The following is a 24106-nucleotide window of genomic DNA, read 5'->3' on the forward strand; positions in this document are numbered from 1 at the left end:
ATTAGGTTTAGGGAAAGATGTTCACTATCAGTTTCACACAAGAAACGCTATTTATACACCATGTCACCTAATTTCCTCCGTTGCTCCTGTCATAATTACTACGGCCACTAGAGGTCGCCAACAATGAAATGTAACTTTGGGTCATATTACGCTAGACGACCTATGTTTTTTCTTTTTGTTTATTGTTTTTTTTTTTACATTAGGACAGTCTCAAGATGACGTAACACTGCACAGAGGTTAGCAATACTCTGACACAGGGTTTTCAGCTCTGAAAGGTTATCACAGTGACAATTATTTTATCTAGCATTGGGACGATGACAAGGTTAACAGCAGAAATACTTTTCTCATGTAGGGCTGAGTTCAGCCTGAATGTGGCATTAATCATAACTTTCTGCTAGCTGCTAACAGCTACGATGTCAACACTCCAGTCCTACCAAATTCCCTGCGATAAATCTTATTTTTGAGAAGCTTATAATGTTCAGATACGATTCACAGTTGGACCGATTACAATTCAACACTATCATCATGCCTGAAAATATAGATAGGGATGCTCTTGCACTGGCCTGCATTATGTAAAGGATATGCAAGTGATGTCACTGCATGCATAGCCACAGCTTTTCCTCAGGAGTTATGTCATCAGTAAAACAGTGAAGAGACTCAAAAATAACTCAGGTAGAAACTTTTACAGACTGCTGAAGGTGAAATAGAAAAGATACAATGTGCCATGAGGCTTGCTAAGGGGCTGTGCGATGTTAAGAATCCAAGCACACCGTTTTCTAAATGGAACATAAGAAAATCAAAATATCTGATTTGTTCACAAGCAACCAGAAGTGTTATTGTTATTAGTGTTACATGTTATCATATAGTTGCAAAGAATCTGGCATGTTGAAAAAGAACAGACTCTCCTATAGTGAGAGTGGCTGGGTCCTTAGAGGGCATTAGTACAGGCTTTATCTTGTTGTGCCAGACAGTTCAGTAGTAAACACTCTGGCAAAGGGCCTCGTAGTAAACTCTGATGGAACTGCACTGCAGAGCCGGAGTGTTGTAGCCATCCTGGCATGGAGATATGGGTCATTCTGGGCTGTCCTCTCGCTCACCCCAGCACCAGAGCCCAAACCCTGATGAGATTAGCTGGCCAGCCAGGCGCTCAGTGGTGGTAAAACACAAACACCACTGATTACGTGAACATTAAAGTCAGATCCCCTCACACTTCAGCCTCGGATCCCCTTGTGCAGGGTCAGGATCGGGTTAGTGTAATGACTGTGTCACCATCCCAGACTTATACGGCAGTACTACCTCTGTCTTGGCACACACCATGGACCCTGACAGATAGTAAACAAACACATAATTATCCTGTGATTAGAGCTGACGTCATCTGAGACACGTGCTCTGACTTTCAGTGCATGAAGAAGGGGACAGCGATACAGCTGGCTCTCTGGAATCCTCCGAACTGCTTTAAACTAACAAATGGTGTCTGCTTGGTCCCCTTGCTTTGTTAATATGCGATAGAGGAAATATGACACAAAACAGGTTGACATTTCCTTCCCGGGGCTAGCTTTTGGGGGGGTAGGTCAGTGATTTCAGTGCCTTGTCCACTACTATTCTGTGTTAAATCACTGCTAGAAATGGGATTAGGCAGGTTGGAATGCCAGGGTAATCACTCATTCAGCAGCAGCCAGAAGAAAAGGCCTCCTTAAGGACAAGGGGTGGGTTTTATATAGCTGAGAGCTTTGATTACTGCTCCGTCTTAAAACCGCATCCGATGAGTAAAGACATGCACTGGTCCTCCCCCACATTTACTGGGTGAGTCGCCCTCCTGGGTTCCTGTAAATAAGTGATGTCACAGTGCTTAATGATGCCCAGACTAGACTCAGCAAGGCCCTGAAAACAACATACTACCAGCTTCATCACCACTGTGAGCACGCTGCCTAACCGTCATGTCAACAAAGAATTAGTTTTGCACATTTCATCCCATTTCTCTGTGGGATTGCCGATGATGCAGTTGAACTGCAGAGTAGTGAACAAGATCAAGGGTATTCTCTCTTATTCTATGAAGCCAGTAAAGTTCACCCTCGGGGGGAAAGAAAAAACAAAAAAAAAAAAAAACATTGTCCTTATCTGTGGATCGACTGCTCTGTCACTAATGAAGATGTTCAGATGAAGAGCACAAGAAGAAAAAATACTTTCCCTGGGCTTTCTCCTGTTCCCCCTGACGCAGACTGGTAGTGACAGTTGTTTCCAGTTGCTACATATAAAGGGCCCATCATAAAGCCTGGCTAGAGGAAACAGGATAAGCGCTTGAGCCAAGGCAGTAAAAAGCTCTCTGGGAACTTGAAAGCCACACAAATGAAGTCTGCATCTGCCATCTGGAAACAATAAACAAACAAAACCCAGCAGCCAAACAAACACCACGAAAGGCAGAGGGGGAGAGCGAGAGAGGGAGAGAGAGAGAGAAAGAGAGAGAGAGAGAGAGAGAGAGAGAGAGAGAGGCAGTGATTGAGAGTGTGAATGAGTGATAGGGAGAGGAGGGTGTCAATGTTACAAACGTGTGCAGCATGCATCATTAGCAGACACTGATGGGAAGACAGACACAGAGACAACCCTTTGTATAAAATCTCCTTTGATGCTAGGGAGATGGCCCTGCTGTTTGAATGTGTGTGGTACCACTGAAACCTGGTTCTAATGAAGTGTAGTGCTAACAGGAGGCCGCCTGTCTGCAACTTGTGCCAGTGATGTGATGAGAAGTTATAAGCCACTTCCAAATATGGCAAAATACCAAAAGCAACCAGCCAACTCTTCTCTGCAAGTCCAGATAAATCAGAAATATGATTTGTCTTTATTTTTAGAATTTCAGAGAGAAGTCACATCACAGTTGTCCTGTTTTCAGTGGAGCGTTTTGTGCGTTACTAATCATCTAGCTGTCCAATATGGACTGGTCTATGAGACAAGTTTTCTTACTGTGCAGAGGCTGCAAAACACTGTGGATTCATTGGAGAAATATAATGCCAAGATCAATTACATGATAAAACTACAGGAAAGTTGAAGGGATTTCTCCTTATGGATGAAGGACAAACACACATGAAAAGGATCCTCAGGGTCTTTTACATCACTGTCACCACCATATCTCCGCATTTGCATTACCCAGTTGCTTAGGATTTTTTTTTTTTTTTATATGAGCCATTTATTTCAGCATGTAATATTATATCTTTAAGCATTTAATATCAATTTATCATTACAACAAAACTACCCTCTGCCACCGATAGTGCCTCTAGTTCTGCTAATAATAATAATAATAATAATAATAATAATAATAATAATAATATCAAATATTACTAATACTATTTGTTTTCCAGTGACAAGATGTCTCTCTGAGCAGCACCATTTTATAATGCAGACAGAGCGAAGTTCTCTGCAGAATGACTCAGCGACAGTGTGGAACTGTTTAAAAAAAAAAAAAAAAAAAAAAAATCATAATGTGAAGCTTCAGTTGGTACTAGAACAAGCATCATAAGTTGCTCTCAAAGCAAAGACCTGGTCACAAGGCTCACCGTCAACACTGACACCGAGGGGTTAAACCAAGAACTGCAGCCACGTGGCTAAAGCATGGACCCATGTATTACCACAGATAGTCCCACCTATAGGTGTACATACACTTAAAACAAATAAGTTAGGGCAGAAAAAGAAAGATAATCTCTCAGCCTCTTTCTCCTTCTCTCACACATTTTTCTATCTTTGTGAGGACCCTCAATGACATAATGTATTCCCTTGCCCCTTACCCTAACCTTAACCATCACAACTTAAGTCCTAACCCCAACCCTTACCCTAACTCTAACCGGAACCTTAAAACCAAGTCTTAACCCTCAAACAGCCCTTTGAAGTGAGGACTGACCATAATGTCCCCACTTTCCCAAAATGTCCTCTATCTATAACTCAATGTGGTCCTCACAAAGACAGAAGTGAGCATGTGCAAACACACACACAAACACACACGCAAACACACACGCAAACACACACACACACACACGCGCGCACACACACACCCCTGCTGTGCCTGGTTAACAAACACTCTGCTATAAAAGCAGGCCTCTTACTCATTAGGATGCTGTGTATCAGACAGGAAATGCTGGGTAAATTACACCTCATCGCCCTGAAACTAGCCGACCATCACCATGGCAATGAGCCAACCTCAGTGCCGTGAGAAGACCAAAGCACCATCGTGGTAGAGGGGAAGGGAACAAGACAACACACAGTTTCCCCAAACAACTGCAAAAAAAAAAAAATGATGAAATAAAAGTGATGACAATGCAGTCCTACAGGTTTTCTGAGGTGTAAACTGAACCTAAATCTTTATCTATTTAACAGCCAAAAGAATCCCTTTGGCCTTTTGACAGAGGTGGTGACTACAAACCTGGAAGCAATATCCTGCCCACACATGCAACTCTGACTGCTACCCAATTAATGCTACATGGGCTAAACTGTACCAGACCAACACACTCTTTATTTATTAGAAATTGTTAGTTATTCCTACCGTAACTGCTGTAATACTGTTCAATAAATAGATCAACAAAGGCCGCAACTTGTCATGACAATCATAGAATATTGGGTGGTCTCTCTACGGAGGTCTGTGTGTAATATTTGAAACAATTTGATTGTTTTGATGATCATATGTAAATAGATTAAGGATAAGTAGCCTGGACAACTGCACTGCAGACAACAATGACCACAAAAAGAGTTTCGTAAGAATCTGTAAGAAATACAGCAGAGCAATTTGATGCAAATGCAATTTCATCAGATGTTACAACAAGAAGTTACCTAACACTGCTCTGTCAAAATCTTTCGGACACCGTGCATTACTCTTAAAAAAGGATCATTTCATCACAGCACTTGTATTGGCTTACAACTGTAAAAAGCAGAAACACAAGTGTGTTATCATTAAAAACAGAGGATATTTCCCCAGCTTCTCATTCAATCCGACCACCACGCTCAAGCTCTAAACCACATAAACCACCCGTTAGCCAAGTCCACCCCACGTTTCTAGAACAAAATTCTTTTGTTGCATTGTTCACACATTCCTCCCAGGCCGTGTTTATACAGATGCGATTCCATGTGCGCTCTGGGGTTTAAGAAGTCCTACTCCAAAGCTGAAGATGTGCTGTTGATCAAAGGCTTCAGTCCTAGAGCAGAGACACTTGTTTTGGTTGTTTTTTCTTCTATGGGGATACAGGGTAACATATCCATCTGTTGGCCGTATGGATCCACCTTGGTCAGCTCTAGGACAAGTGTAGGCTTCTCTTCTCTGCCACCCCACACTGCTCCCCCAACCACGTTTACTCAGCTGGTCTCCACGCCAGTTACCAGAGTTTTGTTTTCACACAGCAACATGTGTTAACTTAATGCTCTGTAACAGATTTCAAAGGCAAGATTACCTGGGTCAACAACAGGTAATAGAGCGATTTATTGATTCAATGGCTCAAAAAAAAGGCAATGTGCAAAAAAGAAAAAAGTACTTTGGTAGGCATTGGTAAACAGATCCACAGGAAGTGATGTTGTGGTTTGGTTTACTTGAACCCCATCACGTGTTTTGCTCCTATTTGACGCTGAAACTAGATGTAAAGGCAAAAGAGTGCGATAGTTTTCAAAAGTGTAAAAACAATTTCAAAATTTTTGTACCACGAAGCAACGGCCAAGAATGTGTTTAGGACATGATTAGATAAATCGTTAAATAGTTCTAGAAAGGCATAAAGCTCAGGGGATGAGTTTACTTGGCCAACCTGCTCACCCTCCAGTAGCAGCAGAATTTGGTAACACAGTCCCCATGGTTGTTTTCTTGCTTGATTGGATTATGGCCACACACCTCAAGCTCGGCTTCCACCACCAATCAATGAGGAAATGAGGTGTCAGCACACCGGTGTTTATTCAACACTCATTTATTTTTCTACCAGCAGCCAAAGCCAGTTGGACCACAGAAGACACCAGATGAGTGAGGGGATTTTCTTTAAAGACTGCTTATTTCTAATAGTATTACAAACAGGAAATTTGTTGTGTACAAGAGCTAATTGTGTTGACAAATGAATCAGCTCAATTTTATTTCATTTTCTTCAGTCGCATTACGAGTAAATTCCTCTGGTATCATACGACAGTTTACAATTAGCCAATTTACTGTGAAATGACGAATGCATTTAAAATGCCACTTTGCACTAATAAAGAATGTATAATATTACAAGTGTATATTAAAATTCCGTCTAGTCTTCATTCTAATCTCTTTTACAACTGAGAAGACGAGGCTTTTAAACTTCAGGCTGTGCATCCATATGACCAAGCTAAAAGGAACTAGTAATGGGAAGACACCAGGAAGTCAGTAATGCTTCCAGTCAGCATGAAGTGCCATCAAAATAAAATTCTGCACAGTAGCTGCTGCGTTAAAACAACTGGAGCAATTGAAAATTCCCCTGCCAATTTATGCCAAATGCCACTTTATAAACATTCTAGCTTGACTGCCAAGTGTCTGCACTGCTTTATGCCCCTTCTCTTAATTGAAAACGTTATAGGGGTGCATTACACTTGGGGGTTTTATAAGCTGTGCTATAAAGCCCTAGCAGGCCCTGAGAGGGGAAACTGCCCATTAACTTATAAGGTCCAGGCCTTGGCTCTCTTAATTGACAACCTCTAGGCTACTTTCATCACTTGTCGACTTCATAGCAGCAGTCAATGCTTCCTCCAGGATGCTGTTGCATCTTTGACACGAGGGTGTTTGTGACAAAGAGCAGTCTGCCGCCAATGCCAGGGCGAGGGCTCTAGGCTGTCCATAAAACAAGCACACACATTCCTCCCCTAGTTCCAGCCATCTGAGAGGGCTGCATTTAACCATGTAGGTACTGCTTCTCAGTAAGGCCAGCCAAAATTAAACATGAATCTCATTGTAATGGTAGATATTTTTATATGCTAATGCTGTACACAAGTCTATGCATCACATATCATAAAAGATTTTTTCCAATTATTGGAGCTTTCACCTTATAAAAAGCACTGCAAAATACTACAAGAAAAATACGAGAGGCTAAATTAAAAGAGGGATTACTGAGAAGGTAGAAAATAGTATATTTCTAATCTGTCCAAGCTATCACCACAAGCACACACACACACACACGCACACACACACACACATACATACACAAACACACACACACTGGCGTGACAGTCACTTCACACTCTCATTTGGCAGGATCGTCAGCTTTGTGCCTCTGGAAATTCATGGACCTTGAATTAGAGCCACATGTCACACTGTTGTTGACCAGTTCAGACACATTGCTAGAATATTAAACTAGCTTAAGTTCTTTGTAATTAAAACTTTCCAACTGGCCACTGTCAGTCCAACAACCGGCGAATACCAATATATTCACGTAGGTGTGTGTACTGCATGCACACATGGCAAGGGAGTCCCCAATCCCCACACGCCATTTTCACCTATTTGGATTTATTTTGGTTTTAAATCAGACACAACCGGCAAACCGAAGGACCACAACAAAGCAATTCGCTATGTTTGCAAACATATTGTGCCAGGCCAGCAAAAGACTCCAACACTACCAATATGCACGAGCACTTGCATCATCCTACTTAGCATGCTACGCTGTCACAGATAGCAGTGGCCCTCAACTACAAACCCCACTTCACCAGCCCAAAATCACCCCAAAAAAAAAAAAAAAAAAAAACACAGCGATGGAATCAGCATATTGGTAAATTCTCCCAATCTTGAGGCTGTTCTCAAACTCAAGACTGTTTGAAGTTTCTAATTATACTTCTAATGAGACTCACATGACAATTTACAAAGATAGAGGAGTGTGAAGCAACTTTAAATACTAAGCGTCTGTCACTGTCTCATGACCTTAACTTGCAGAAATACACATAGGATTAATATGCATGTAAGTATTTATATTTCTTGGTATTCTTGAAAGGGGAAACTCCAGCAATTTAGTGCCGTCATTACATCAAGTTGTGGGACTTGAAACAGACCTTTAAGAGAATAGTCAAAATTGAAGCATCAAAGGCTGTATTCTGACATTTAGTCCTTCATATGAGTCAACCTACTCCCTCCGATTAAGTACACCACTGACCTTTGCTTCAAGTTACAGGAATGAATCATGTCACGGACCTATGTTTGTTTCAATTGTTCAGATGCTTTAATCTTAGCTTTGGCTCAAATCACACATGTAAGCGACACCCATAACCTTCATTATCATAATGCTAATAAGTTTGATCAATTGACAACAAAAAAATCACCTGGGGGCTGTAATTATGTAAACATTAGATACTGTTGATAGGAAAGATTTGAACTACAATGTTATTGCTTTAGATGGCTGGAAATTTGTGGGTGTGCAGAATGAACAAGAGGTGATCTAAAGGTGAACAACAAGAGCTGTGAGGCTGCTCAGTAGTCAGCAGAGCAGGAAACCTGTCGCTGCACTGAATGGCTTCCATGAGAGACTGCCAGTACTTTCTGAAATATAACTACAACCAAAAGTATAATCATAAAAGGAATTTAAAGATGATATAATGATATTAATGTGTAAAGAACATGTTAATCTGACGATACAGGTCAATATAGGTCATTTCTTCAGAATAAGCACTTTGGATATTTAAGTAATTTTCTTACTGTAGAGATGTATCTAATGTTTTGTCCATTTATATCAGTGACTGTAGATTAAATATTAGAAACACCACTTACAGTATGGCATAAAGCAATACAACTCTATAGCACCAAAAACTACAAGCCAAAAAAACACCATGAAATTGAATAAACACCTCTCTACAACTCTATAAACTGAACATTATAACCTTGGACACTACAAATACTAAAAAAAACAAATGCTGAAATGATGCAATTCATACCAAAAACTACAGAACTTTCTGTCAGACACTCAAAACTGATGATAATGCTTGTAATGAGTAAAAGGCTACCATAAGGTGTCGCCAGTATCTTTTGTAATATCGCAATCAAGCAGTAAGAAAATAAAGTAAAGTACAACGTGGCAGCGCCTTCCTGGACTCTAGACACCATAGTGAAGTTGCCAGGCAACCATAACAACAGCCGGAGATGCTCTGCACAGAAGTACTGAGCGGATGGAAAGGAAATGGTTACCGTATAACCACAAACTGTCATTAGGCTTGGGCGTTACCTATTCTTTCATACCTTAATACTTTCAGAACACTTGACTGGATTATACATGTCTGATGATATTTGTTGTAAAAAAAAAAAAAAAAAAAAAAAAAAAAAAAAAAATGTATTCATTGTCATGTCAAGTCATTGTCACACACATTATGACACTGTGGTAGGTTAAAATCCTGTCTAATACCAATTACCTGAAATACTCATGTGGCAAAAATAAGAATGTGGCTGATTCCTGACATTTTAGCCAAAAGAAAAAAAGCCTAGATGATGTAATTAAATAATTCAGCTTTCTAAAGTAAATTGCTCAACATGTTTTTGTGTGCTCTAAACTGACTTGACTCTATTTGTATTTCTATTTCATGCATTGGGCATTGAACATTTTGCAAAAAATAAAAAATCTATGTGAAACATAGAAGTTGCAAGTATTTATTTATTTATGGATAAGACATTTATGTGTTTCCAATGGCATTTAATATTTCACACTTTTCTGGTCTTTTATTTGAAGTTTTGACATTCACACGAAAATATCTGTGATTTCAAGGAACAAAAACCATGCCAACAAAGTTTTTCCATTTCCTCTCTAATGCTTCTAACTGGAGCTCTAGTAAGAACAGGATGTTTAAAGTGACTCTCTTCTGATTGGATTGAGTTGAGTTGAGTGACATACAATCAGGCCAACCATATTTTAAGCCGGCTGTGTCAAAACTCATTGGTGATGGTGATGGTTAGCGATCAGTGAAATGAGCCAAATAGAAAGTCAAAAGCTATCCTATCCTTAGAAAGGCTGCGCAAATGATAAACTGACTTCCTGACATTGACATTTTTACATTCTTATAGTTTGCTAGCTCACTGATGGAATGATTGCTTGGTGTTGTCAATAAAGTTAAAACAAAAAAAGGTTGGACAGTACTGGGGGCATGGCTTCAGGTGGTGACTGTATAGTTGTGGCATCACAAAATGACAGAAGTCCTGATGGCTCGTTTTAAAGCACAATTTCTGAATACAGGTTGTGTGTATTTCTCCATGGATTGAGCACTTACATACTTTCACAGCATTTATACAGCACCCAGACATGCTTTATAAACAAAAAAGACACGGAAATCTCACTTTCTTCCACATGGAACCTTTAACTTTAGTCACAGTGTTGCAATAGGCCTAGGCTGTAGGTGAAAAGTATTTAATCCCGGCAAGACTGGTAGGCTATTAGGCAGCACTGTGACAATGACTTCTCCTTTTCAAAATTAATGAAGACAAACACGTACCGTCATTTGCCTTATACACTAATGAAATGTTGGGAAGGTTTTAAGGGGATAAAAGCATAAATACCGACTGAGCCTAATTCAGAGCCACTGGAGCTCAGTGGAGCACAGCTGTGTTAAATTAATGCACATTTTGAGCGTTTCTAAACTCGTTCAACAACTAACAAACAAGAAGCCTGCATTCATTCACATTTTGGGAAACATGACGGAGATGACAAACAGATTTAAAACTGCTGCAGCCACTTCTTCCCAGCCAACAAGAACAAGTCGCATTTAACCGACAGCTGTTAACGTGATATGGAGGGAAATGTCACAAGGTGAATATTCCACAAGAAACATTGCACATTCAAGAAAGGGCGACATTAAAAAAAGAAACATAAACTGACTCACTGTGGAAGAAGTCGTTTCACAGCTCTGGTTATGTGCGCCGCCATGTTTCCTTCGATGACGCGTCAAAAGAGCAAGCAGCAATTGGCTGCATAAATGGGTCTCCGGTGCAGCTCGAGTCATTTCATTGGCCACGGCGCGGAGAGGGGCGGGCTCTGGGAGAGTACAAGCACATGGGAAGGTAAACAGAGACGAAGCAGTGGGGCAGTGCTGCTGTGAAGAGGGGAGGGACGGCAGAGCGTGGAAGCGTTTGTGAGAGAGAAATCACCCACACATTTATGATACAATGCAATTTATTTTAAAAGATAATTCAAGTAAAAGAGTTAATGACTTAAAAGAAAAGTTACAGTTGGTAAACTGATTAATCAGGGATACTCTGTGTGGTTTGAAATATTCTAGAGATTGTTTGTGTCACAGATGGTCTCTGCCTACAATGACTCTGTTGTCCTTCTGCTCTATGAGACAGAAGGGACAGAGACAGGCTGAAGCTTGCAACAGAGAAAAACGACAGGAATAAAAGGAAAGAGAGAAGAGAGATCTGAGCACAAGGAACGTCACCCCGGGAGTTCTCTCTCACAGCAGTGGTGAATTACTACCACTACCATCAGCCAGGTCCAAGTGTGGTGCACAAATGACACGCAATATTTGCCATGATTAAGTCAGCAGGGGATTTGCTCCAAATGTCAGCATTCAGGACAGCCATTGGCCTGTGGGTGTATTTAAATGTTGAATGTGCTGCTGGACTTACTGTATTCCATGAAGGTTGTGGAGCCAAATGTAGTTCATGGCGGACCTTGAGTAAAAAAAAAAAGAGGAAAAGTGTTAAGTCCATGATGTTCATTTCTTGTTCTTGCTTCAATAGGAAGTTTCCTGCCCTGACATCACATATCAAAGAATTAAAAAAAAAAAAAGGCATGCAGAGCAACTATTGTTTTCCCACTTTTGCATGGGCCCGAAATTGTACATTCATGACTCAGTGAATTCATCTATATAATGCAGTGTTTCCCAACCTGGGGTTGAGGCCCTTCAGTAGGACACTGGATGAATCTATAAGGTCACAATATCCTAAAAAAGCATGCTTCTCTTAAACAAGTTAACTGCTATTTTAATTTTTCTGACTTTTATCTGGTGTTTGCTGTTTATGTTTGAATTACTGCTAAGTGGCCTCTAAAAATGATTGATTTTAAACTATCTGAGAAGGAAACATCAGTCTGTGGTTGAACTGCTTGCAACTCATAGACACATGCAACCTATAACAAGGGGTCATGTGTAGACATTGCATCATTTTTAAGGGTCACTTGCCAAAAATGTTATGAACCACTAATGGGACTATTTGCCATTATTTACTGTCCAGTTCATTTTTGTGGTATAAGTGATTTTCTACTTTCCTTCTCTTCCAAAGGCTGAATACATGAAAAACATATTTCATCACAAATAACAGCGGTGTGAGTGATCATTACATCTGAAATAACCTATACATATAAATAGGTCACTGTCTATGACACAATAAATCTGTGCTTCTCCAGTTCATCCATGATCAGGTAAGAAATCTTAAACTTTTTCCAATATAGATTTTTCCTCCTAAACAAAGCTGGCTTATGTGTACATCCATTCCTACATGGGATAAAATTGCAATGTAGTTGGAAAATTCCATCCATGGGTTACTTGGAAACTACTTCTTTCCCTCCCCCTTCCGTTCATCGAACACAATTGTTGTCTACTAATCCAGTTTTGATAGCATTTGGCACACTTTCTTTGGATCACAGCAAGATGCTCAACTTCCATTCTGGTCTCCCCTAGGAACCTCTGAGCCCAAGAAAGCAGCCGACACCAGGTCGCGCCAGAGCAGGGGGGTTCTCTGTGTCCTCATAAAGCACAGAAAATTATTTTTTGATTCAAGTCGCCCCTTGCCACATGCACACACACACACACACACTCACTCACACACACACACACACACACACTCACTCACACACACACACACACACGCACACACACACACACACACGCACACACACACACACACACACACACACACACAAGATCATCAGTCTGGCAGCTAATTCCAGATATATGCTGAATATGTGTTTATTCTTGTCAATCTGTTATGTTGTTAAATGTTGCAGTCACCTAATGACCCCCCTGTAAGGCAATAGAATATAAAATATTATGTCAAAGGCAAAAGCTTTTTGCCTTTGTCCCCCCTCTGTACACCCTGATCCAAATGGACAATGCATCACTAGGCCTTGATGCCTCAGAAGTCTGGGTTCATTAAAATCTTGAACGAGTGCCAAAGCTGTAGTCATAGATAAAAGGAATATGAAAGGATAACGAAATTTATGGATGGCAAGTCACCACCTCACCCTGGCATTTATAATAAACAAATGGTTTCTGTTTCCAATTTAAATTTCTCATTATACTGTGACTTTTGGAAAATGTGTTTTGATTTACCAACATTTTATCTGAAAAACTGTATAATTGATTAGATTTACATGGCTCTGATTTTAATGCTGATCGCCTGCCTTCCTCAACAGCCCCCACCCCCAGCCCAACACTCACCAAAAAAGAATGATCTGAACAGCTCCTGAGGCACATTAACATCATATAAAACAAACCTACATATCAAACAGTTTTTTTTTTCTGATAAAATAATTGGCTTTAACCAGCATAGAATCCAATTCATCCCTTTGAAAGAAACTTCTGTGAGGGCACCAAAAAAAAAAAAAAAAAAAAAAAAAAAAGAGAGAATGGTGAGATAGACTTCACAGCCCGAGTGAGATGGACATCAATGCAGTGTGCCGGCAATGGCTATATTAACCCATGGCTAAATCCCATCACACAAATGTCAGTGTATCCGTTATGAAACCATGACATTTAGATCCAAGGTCTCCATTGTGGTTTTAGAGGGAGCTGATGTTTGTCCATTCTTTGCATCCATCAAACCTGCACACACAGCCTCACAGCCAACTGTACTCTCAGCACAGAAAGGTTAAAGATCATAAGGGTTTATCTATCTAATTTTATTGCATAATACATTATGTGATGTACATACATTTTTTTTTTAATGATAGCCTATTACTTTTTTCTTTCTTGAATATTATTACACAATATACAAGATTTGAATTATTTCTTTACTTATTTCTTTAATCTAAAATATGGCAAATGTACAGAAATAATAAATATTTTGGTTGATAACAATGACACAATTTGGCAATAAAGAATGGATATTCTGAAATTTTATCGAATAACTTTTGGTTATTTTATTTAAATCTTTTCCCTTTAAAACCAATTTCTGTTAAAAAATATTTTTGAGCAGCTTTTTGTTCAGCATATAAGTGAATATATGTCTTTGAAAGATTGCTTTTTATAATACAGTTCACTGCATGTCGATATTTTAGCTCTTATTTTGTAAAAATTGTTAAAAGCCTCCTGCTCTTTATTAAATGCTCAGCAGCTGTATTACCTCTAGTGTGATATTGCTAAGACCTGACAACATTTGACTAACTCCTTACCCTGTATTTCCTCCCCTAACATCATCACTATCACCGCAACACACCAGGACAGGTCCAATCTGACACATCACGACCACTCATGAGTCATGTGTAATGAGGAGCAAAAGCCACATTCAAGAACAGGACAACATGTCATAAAGCCCTCATGTTAAGAGTGCAACACCTATAAGCCACTTGGCTGAAGATCACGAGATGTTTAATTATTGCCTCTTTACATTAGCTTGGACCTCCCCCCTCGGGCATCAGTTTGGGGGTAAGGCTGTGGGGTGGTGGGGAAGAGAGGGGCCGAGACTGGTGGAGATGGTGAAGAGGAATAAAACCCCTTCATTATCAGATCTCTCTCTCTCTCTCTCTCTTGCTCTCTCTCTATCTCTCTTTCTCCTACCAACGGCAGTCCAGATCAGGAATTACAAATGATATCATGACAATTTTTCACGCTCTTCAAACCAGTGATGTTTTACCGACTCATTTGCTATGATACCTTGTTACGGATCCAGCTGTGAATCAGGGACGTGTCATGGGGCTAGAAGCCCACCTCCTGCTGAGCCTGGCCAATGACCTGGAAGGCAATAGGGGATGCCAGTGCCTGCAGCATGTGCTGCACTGACAAAGCAGCAGGGCACCGTCAAAAACCCTCTCATACAAACTTTGCAGATCACTCCGTTTTTAACAGATGAGTAAGCACTGGTGCTGACTTTTTTTCTCTGCCCTTACACAAGGTTTATGGATTTCTCTTCGCAAGTCTGTGGCTCTGGTTGACGCATAGCAAAACCCTTGCCCACGAGGGGAATAGTGCAGTGGTGGATCTGGGGTAGAAGGATGTAGATAGCATGTGGCAGGGTCACTGCGCAGGTTAAGCAACAATTCAGTTGAGTGCCTGTAAAGGAAGTGGAGTATGGTTGGAAAAGACCAGCACACCAGCTACAGAGGCCACACAATCCAGATTAAACTTTGGCCTTTGAACAGAAATTACAACATCCCCTCAACTGCCTCTCTACTGTCTGTTTATAGACATGAGCAAATCTTTTTTAATATTCCCTATCTTTAACATTTTAGAGAGATTCTTCAAAAACACATCAGTCCACAATAAGGTGTAATCCAATGAGACAAAGCAGCAACTTAATCCATTAATTAATTTTTGCATTCTTCAACAGGAATTCAATGAGGTTAAGGTTGTTTGGGTTTCCAGATGAGAGCCCTCACGCAATCCCAGGCCCCGATGACTTCTGCATTACTAGAATGATGCGGCCGGGACTGATGGAGCTGAGAGTGTCAGGAGGCATTAGCCTTTACAGCCCAAAGCTGGTGGACAAAAAATGACTGTGCCCCCTGACCCAACCCACCGTCAAGTTACTGACCCAGCAATCATGAGAGAAACACGGAGAGAGGGAGAGAGAGAGAGAGAGAGAGACAGAGAGAGAGAGGGGAACGGAGCGGTGCTTATAAAAGAAAGAAACATGTTGGGGAAAGTGAGAAAAATAAGATGAATATGCATTAACAATGCAAGAGAAGGGAGGGAACAAGAGAAAGGAAAGACAAATACTGAGCCTGTGACTTTTCTGCATGTTGCCCAAATCACAGGAAATGGTTTTAAGGGCTTTTTTTCCCGTTCGGTTCACTCTGATTCCCCCTCTCTCACTTCATTTAACTGAATTAATGAGCAGGTCCAGCCAGACCTCAGAATATTAACATCTTGAGCATCTGTTATTTTGTTGAGGGATGGAGTTTCTGTCGTTCAGTGATTGTAGGGGGATTTTTTTTTTTTTCAACAAATAAACATGTTTACTTTAGTTGCATTTGAATGGATTCCACTTTCAAAGCCAAACATGAGCTGCAACAAAGTTTAGGATGCAAAAGTACTAACAAATCCAATGTGAGCAGTTTGCTGGATGCAAGCTTATGAATGAATGTTCCCAATAGTACTCCTCTCAGCACACTGACGCGGAGCACCCACAGTGGGGATGGTGGCCTCGTAACACAACACTAGCAGATCGAGAAACACCTACATCAGAGAGGACCTAAAGCTGTGTACACACGGTTCACCTCAGGACAGCTCTGCTCAAAGCACAATGTCAATGTTGGACTCCCTCTGTGCACTCTGTTGAATGTACCTCTGTGATGGTACAGTAGACGGTGTTCTCATGGCGTGCTGCGGGCTATACCATACAGGGTACAGTATTGTGGCAGTAAATCTAGCGTTTTGATTTAACACTGAGGCTCCCAAGCAAGAATCCGCCTGCTTATTTCCATATGCTGTACATCCCATCTGATTTATGAAATGATATGAGTTCATTCATTATTCATATTGGTTGTGGGGTTATTACCATTTTCCCATCAGGCTTGCCACTGACACCATAAACATTATGAAATCACAGTTCGCCCAAGGCATTGCTGCTGCTGTGAAAAGTGGTCACAATTGACTAGTTAGCAGGGGCACGCAGTACACTGGAGACAAGCACTAAATGCCATACAAGTGACCCGTGAATTTTTAATACAAGCAAAGTGGTGACAATAAGACAAGTGACGGGGAAGAAAAATGGCTGTGGAACTGAATATTACTGAGGCATGCTCTGCTTAAAACTTTAGGTTATTACTCAGCCCCAAGCGGCACATGAGCTACAGTGTATCCCACCATGCCCCCAGTCTTAATGCCGTCCAGGTCCAAAGCGTGCTGCTGTCACACCAGGACCCAACATGCAATCAGCAGGTTCCATTTGTAGATGTCCCACTTTGATTATAAAGCTAAATTCTTTTGCAGTGAATAAGAATTTCACACCACAGCAGACTTAGTTGTAAGCTAATTTGTCACAGGCTTATCAAGGCCTATTCATCACTGATCTAGTAATTACCAGAATGAGCTACAGGATAACCCCCCTTTGTCGCCCTCTTTTCTCCCCCCAGCGATGGTCAGCCTGTAAAACCAGGATGTGTTGGCACCTTTATGATATAAATACTCACACACCCTGGGCATAAGAAAGCTGTCAACAGAACATTTGTTTTCCATTTTTCACCACCCAAAGCACTTCAAGCTGAGGGGGAAAAAAGGAGACAAGGCGTTAAAATTGTACCGCAACACTAACTATTTTGCCCCTTGGTGAATTTCAGTGCTTAAACAGATGGGGCTTGAATTGGTTCCCTTTCATTTTTTTTAAAGTGCAAAAGGATTGTCCAAATTTCCATCCACACATGCTTGGTGGCGGTTGGCACATGCAGATTTAAAAAGGCATAAACACACATGCAGTGCATTCACATACGCTTGATTATGTATGTGTGTTGACACGTACATCTACACACACACACACACGCACGCACACACACAGAGCAGCTGCTATCGTTGCTCTCTCTTAATGCCCATTCATCAAACAACTTGAAAAACACAAGTACATGTCAAGTGAACTGAAAGACAAGGGATGTCAGAGGTGCGTGATTTGACCCACGCATGGAAGTAAGCTGTTATGAGCCCCCCGTCCACCGTACCGTAAATAGATCAAAGCACATCTGTTTCTGTGTCCAGCAGCCACACATCTATAATTGCAAACTGGCCTTAATGGCTTAGAGCGACCCATCAGATGCTAAGCAGTTTGGACACAGGAGATGCTAAAGCATATGAACGGAGTGCTACCATCAATAATCACTGGACAGGGAATTCTCTGGAGCCACAGTGGCGGCTGTCTGGTCTCTAGTGGACTGAAATAGATATCACAACTTCAGCCCAGGGACGGAGGTCCTGAGGGGCCAGAGCTGACCACACAGCTGGGATTGAGAAGCAGGGGCTGACCAGTGGTCAGAGGCAGGGATACCACTGGGGGTCAAAGATAGGTGTGGGGAAAGAGTTGGTTAAAGATTCAGAGGAATGTTGTGGCTGGAGATTATGTATTCAAGGGATGTTAAAAAAAAAAAGAGTTTCTCCAGTGTAGCAGACAGCTAACCTAAAAGATCTTGTTTTACGCAAAAGAGAGAAGCCAGAACAGTTAATAGTTTCAAATGAGGTCTGGGAGAGTCCGAGCCGGTCTTGGCTGAATGGAGTAAGCACTGAGTGACGAGAGAAGCCTCAAGTTGGCCAGTTGTCACAGTGTGACACTGATTCGGACTAATGAGCGTAGTGCTGTCACCACACATCTGCCTCTCATTCACTTGTAGAATCTGGCAGACTCAAAACCTGCTGGAGTCACTGCTAGATGCTGGAACTCGAGACACTGCCACCTCACTGCATCAGCCCTGGTTGCCAGATTACATGGAACCTCACAAACTAATATGTTCTATAAAACCACAGAATCGAACGTAGCAACAAACACACGCAAACATGTCTTGTCAGCCACCTAGAATGATAACGAATGACACAAAGTTGACAAGCAGCAAAAAAAGTTTAAAAGACAGCAGTTTCTATCACACTAACTTTATAATGTTTGCCCTCCTTAATAATCTCCTTGTCAAACTGCTATTAATATTGTAGGTTTTTTCAAACATTTTACTTTCATTTATCGACATTTGTTAATTTGCAATCGAAAACAAATCATTTAATTTCTTATGCAGAACATATATTTTTTCTTGATTCATTATCTTTTTACAACCCACATCGTCATTAAACCTAATTTGTTGATGAATATGACTCTTGGATGTCGCAGATACATGATGGGTAAGTTCTATCTCAAATGACAGCTCTTATATTGGTTTAGAATAATAAATGCCACATTGTTTTTGACTCACTCTATGTAATTCAATGGATGAAATGTAACAGTAATGACACTGGAGTGTATGTGGTGGATATTACCCTTTCTGTTAATCAGAAGAGACAAGAAGACATTGAGAAAGACTGTATGTCCTTTAAGGTGATAATGATGATTAGGTCGTGGTGTCTCTGATCTGCAGAGGACAGCAGTCCTCCCATCTGTCCTGACTCTGAGGGCGTCTCTGCAGACGGAGCAGCTACACATAAATTCCTCATGGGCACCCTCCTGGAAAATAGCACAAAGGTTTACTAAACATCATTGTGGCGGTGGCACCAATTATTGTTAATATACATCAAATAGCCTCAGCCGAGTCCAAGAAACAGACTGATCACTCCAATGACGGCAACTGTCAGTCTACTCCCCATTGAAGAGAGCTGTTGAAATAATTAGTCCATGCTCTGTGAATAAAACAATAATGCAACAGCAGAGATGACATTCAAAATATGCACATCGCCTCAGATGACCTGAAAACCTGCCACGGCACAGACCGCGGAACAAGGCCACATCTTCAAACGCAGCCCAAGCCACTGGCCGCAGATGAATACAGGCTTTGTTTAAGTGCAGTATGTACATATTGGGGTATAACAGCAGTGAAGAGGAACAGTGACCAAACACAGCAGTCGCTGGGACGTCTTTTGTTTGACCTTATGTTCACGGGTTTTGATCTTTACACACTGTGGTCATGAAGCAACGTGTTAAAAATCTGCTGCACTTTAAGCTTCAATACATTTGACAACAGAGTGAAACACTGACCATAAGATACACACATAACCTTGAACACCAATTCAAACAGAAAGCGCAAAGGCACAAATAGAAACCGGGATCATGTACTGTATGTACAGTGGAAGACATTAACATTAAGATTAAAGACAATGCAAAAAAAATGCTACTTTAAAGTTCCTGAACAACTCACTAAATCATTAACAGCCCCAGGGGTGCTGTACTGACCTCTGACCTCTGATTCACCTACGGAGGGGAGGGAGTTAAGTTGGCAGGAGGATCACTAATTTATCACTTTATTTTTAATAACAAAGACATCTAAAACTGATGAAGCTGATCAGACTGAAAGCAAGTCATCTGTCTGTGACTGCTGTATGTGTTTTGTTCTCACTGTGATTATAACTATCAGGGTTTGTTTGTGTTGAGTACAATTTCAGCCCTGTATTCATTATTCAGTATTCAACCATTCAAAATTCAGCACTCAATATGCATGGGTTCATATTTGTTCACAGTAAACACTGTAAATGAACTGTGCGTGTAGGATTACAAGTATTTTGTTTTTGCAATATGAACATTTTTGTTTCATACAAAACATGTACCAGCTGCTGCAGCTCTGTGGATGTTATGTGAAGCAAGTCAAAGTGTTAAGCTTACACCACACCTAAAATAGTAGAGTGCTGTACAGAGTGTGCCGTCCATGATTTTTCTAGCCAGGAGTTGTTTGTTTTTTTGAATATTAGCTCATAAGAAATGTCTGATGGTTTTATCCATGTTTTGTTGACCTGAAGCAAACCCCTGAATGAATCATTTTCCGTTTTGACCAGTTTCAGTGCACACACTCATACTTCCTATGAAAGCAAAAGTTTAATTATTTTTTAAACCCACAACACTTAAGAAATACAGTGACATGATTTGTAAAAACAGCACTGAACACTGTAAGAAATAACTTTTAAACATAGATTTTTGCTATGCACCGCTCTCTATGCTTTCAATGTACTTTAAAACTATTTTTTTTACAGCTTCATTAAATGACAGTAACACCATGTTTTGGTTTTGCAGTGGTGTAACCTTAAATGCTGCATCATCGAAGTTACAACAAAGCTTTTTCTGTCCCAAGGTTTTTTGATGAAATGCCCAAAACCCCAGAGCAAGTTCTGAGGCAGCCTATTAAAAATGATGCCTCTGGCACCAATGATCAGAACACTAAAAGTCACTGAACTCAATCACTTTTTCAAGTTTAAGCAATCGAGAAAGCACTGAATCCCTCAATGTGGGTGCAGGCCAGTCAGTGCTTACATCTGTGGGTGCTCTGGTGAGGTGTGTATGAGTGTGATGAGCCCATTACACCAATGAGTTTATGTACCATGAGACTTTCTGGGAGAAGGATGGCATTCACAACATGGTGATGGGTGTGAAGTCATGGACAGTTCAAAAGGACACCAGGCCCAGTGAGCTGGCGTGTGTTTTTCACAACCAGCAACACTAGACATGCCAGATTAAGAAAGACTCGCTATGAAATGAATGGGAGTGTAGACGTTCTCTAAGATGCCACACATAGACACCTGTGACAGCATATAACGACAGTTCTTCACACTTATGCTGCCTCAGTCAGTCAGTGCAACAGCACTTCCTCTCTTCATCTCATTGCTCTCGTTTTATGCTTTCATATATATCAAATGAGGCGTGCGGGGTGGAGCAGGACACTTGCCTGGGTGAGGCGATGGGTTTAAAGGTGTTAGCTGAAAAACAACAAGTAGCTCATCAGTAGTAAAGGTGACAAGCGTGAAGCAAAGTGTGAACGGAGAGTCTTCACGCGAGCGTGGTGGAGCAAGGGACAGGCCCAGAGCGGGGCAGGCGGCGGCTGATGCATGGTGGGAGATGGTGATGATGAGAACAGACACGAGCCACATGAGGCCCCCTGACAATGCAGGAGTCCCCTGCGGTATGTCCAGCAGTCCACTTATGCACACACACACACACACACACACACAGATGCACAAATGCACACAAGCACGCAATTTTAACACTACTAGACTGACTTTGTAAAAACAGTATAATACAAAAAATATAACACAGAAATGTAAAATTTTAATAAAAAACTAATTTAACCCTGAATCATTTTAGTCAAATTAATTTTGTTCTTTGATTTTATCAGTGCTGGATTCTTTTCTGTGTCTGATTTGTAATGATTGCACACCCTCTAGTGGTGTTATGTTTTATAGCAGTTAACTCTGGAATTCTGAATTGCAACTGTATACATACATACTTTTTATTTTGTTTAGGTGCGTTTGCTTTTCGGTTGGTTTGCTGTGTTTTTTGCATGTCTTTGTACATGTCAAAATATCTTAACTAAAAAGCCCTAATGCATCAGTGCACGCCATCAACGCTCTTATTTAGCTGGCGAATGGGTCGACAGCAGCACAGCGAAGTTGTCCTTGATAAACCAGACTGAAATGTAAACTGTGTGGGGGAAGTTTCATACACAATTCATTTTGGCAGCGAAAAACATCCCAAATTTGGTTAGGCACCATTTGCGGAACCATGCTGGCTATTCCACACATGTAGACACCAGAAGTCGTTCCCAGTTTGCCTCACCAACACACCACTGGTCCCCCTCCACCATGAGGGTGCCTTTAAAACGATATGCCTTCTGGGGTGTTCTTTTATGGGCTGCAGTTTCACCATTGACGATTGTATAATTCTCTTCAAATCAGTTTGTTCCCCCCCCTCTCCTTCCCCTCCCCTCTTTTTTTAGCCCACCCCTGACTTAACAACCAGAAAAAGGTCACATTTCTGAGAAGTGACTTCCATGCATGTTCCATGCTGGGTCGTCACTTTCAATTTCCTAAGACCTTTCATGTCACACACCCATCAACCCAGAAAACTACAAACACACTACTACACACTACCACGTGCGCCATTCTAACTTTTCGTGGTGCTGGTGTGATGTATGAGTTATGCTGTAAAAAATAAATAGCATATTTTTAGCTATCATTTTGACTTGATTAAGACAGAATGCAAAACACCATACAGATGTACAGATGTCATGTTTTATTTTTTGAGGTCAATAGAAAGGTGAGAGTCAATGATGTTCCTTTCATAAACCATGATATTCACAGTTAAAACCACCACATGCATGGACACCGCTGAAGCAGATTTAGGGGAGTTAGCGGAGGGCATGCGTAAGCAGAAGTGATCATCTCCTTCTTTCCATGTCCTCTCGTGCTCCTGCAGTATTTAACACGAGAGACCCTCAGGGCACCCCAGTGAGCGCTCAACAAACGACTGTCTTTTCCTTTTCCAGCGCACCATTTCAGATGGTACGAGATGTTTAACTCTGTGCGCAAAATTAATGGAGCATGAAATGTAGGCCTGAAGTGCAGCAGGCTCCGAACCTGCAGGTGACATTGTCTACATGAAGCCCTTATTGTGACCTAAGCGAGCTGTATTATAACCGCATTTGACTGGTGACAATTAGTGACCTTTTGCCTATCCAGCAGCCATCCATTTCAATTACACCAACCTGGGAGGCTTTGGTGGACAATCAAGATGAGATACTGTAGCAAGTACACTTCTACTGTACTTCTACTGTTAGCCCGGCAACCGCACTGTTCTGCTAATCCTGCACTAGTTTGATATGATTCAGCAAACCACTGGAACATGTGGTATTGTATTAAATTTGAGTTTTGAAGTGATCATGATAAAGCGTCATGGTTATTATGTTGTGTTTTTATTTTATTTATTATCATCTTTGAAGAGTGGTTTCTTTGTGCATAGCCATCATTAAAATAACAGATCCATTGTGAGAATGTTGATTCATTAGATTGGAGCCTGAAAAATGACAATGAAAATACTTATGTACAAAGTATCAGTGCAGTTCTCACTGGGTACATACACCAAGATAAAGAAGAAGTATTATTATAGTAAGTAAGTGAGAGCTGTGGCCCTGAAGTAAAGATGGAGTCCTCTGGATGAAGCTCAAGAAGCCTGGCAAACACGGTAACCAGACTCCTGCACACACACACACACGCACACCAGTACTGAAACTCATACTGAGCATCCGTGGCAGAGATTTACTAGCATGGTCCTCACTAACCACATAGCAGGAATCCTCATATCCAGAGAGCACCACTCTTTAAATGCAACAGTCCAGCGAGGTTGTGTTTCAAATAATGGTATTTTGGTTGGATTATTATTATTATTGTTCTTATTGAGGGAGAATGAGAAGATTTCTATAGCTGTTGTAGTTTCCCCATTTGAGTGTGTGCACGCTGAGTCAATATGTCCCGATGTATACCAGGGTGCTTGTTTGTTTTGCTAAGTGAATGCACCGCA

General features: G+C 41.0%; 1 protein-coding gene across 1 annotated transcript in view; it reads right to left on the minus strand.

Annotated features, from left to right (window-relative positions):
* clybl (citrate lyase beta like) overlaps window positions 1-10940 on the minus strand; it is a 58866-nt gene extending 47926 nt beyond the window's left edge. The window contains exon 1 of the mRNA XM_023430688.2: window positions 10813-10940. Within this exon, the coding sequence (XP_023286456.1) occupies window positions 10813-10856 (44 nt within the window). The 5' untranslated portion in view covers window positions 10857-10940. The remainder of the gene's footprint in view (window positions 1-10812) is intronic.
* Window positions 10941-24106: the final 13166 nt, after the last annotated feature.

The sequence above is a fragment of the Seriola lalandi genome, unplaced genomic scaffold, assembly GCF_002814215.2.
Source record: "Seriola lalandi dorsalis isolate HSWRI2012SDOR001 ecotype SW California unplaced genomic scaffold, Sedor1 jcf7180002054908, whole genome shotgun sequence".
Classification (NCBI taxonomy): domain Eukaryota; kingdom Metazoa; phylum Chordata; class Actinopteri; order Carangiformes; family Carangidae; genus Seriola; species Seriola lalandi.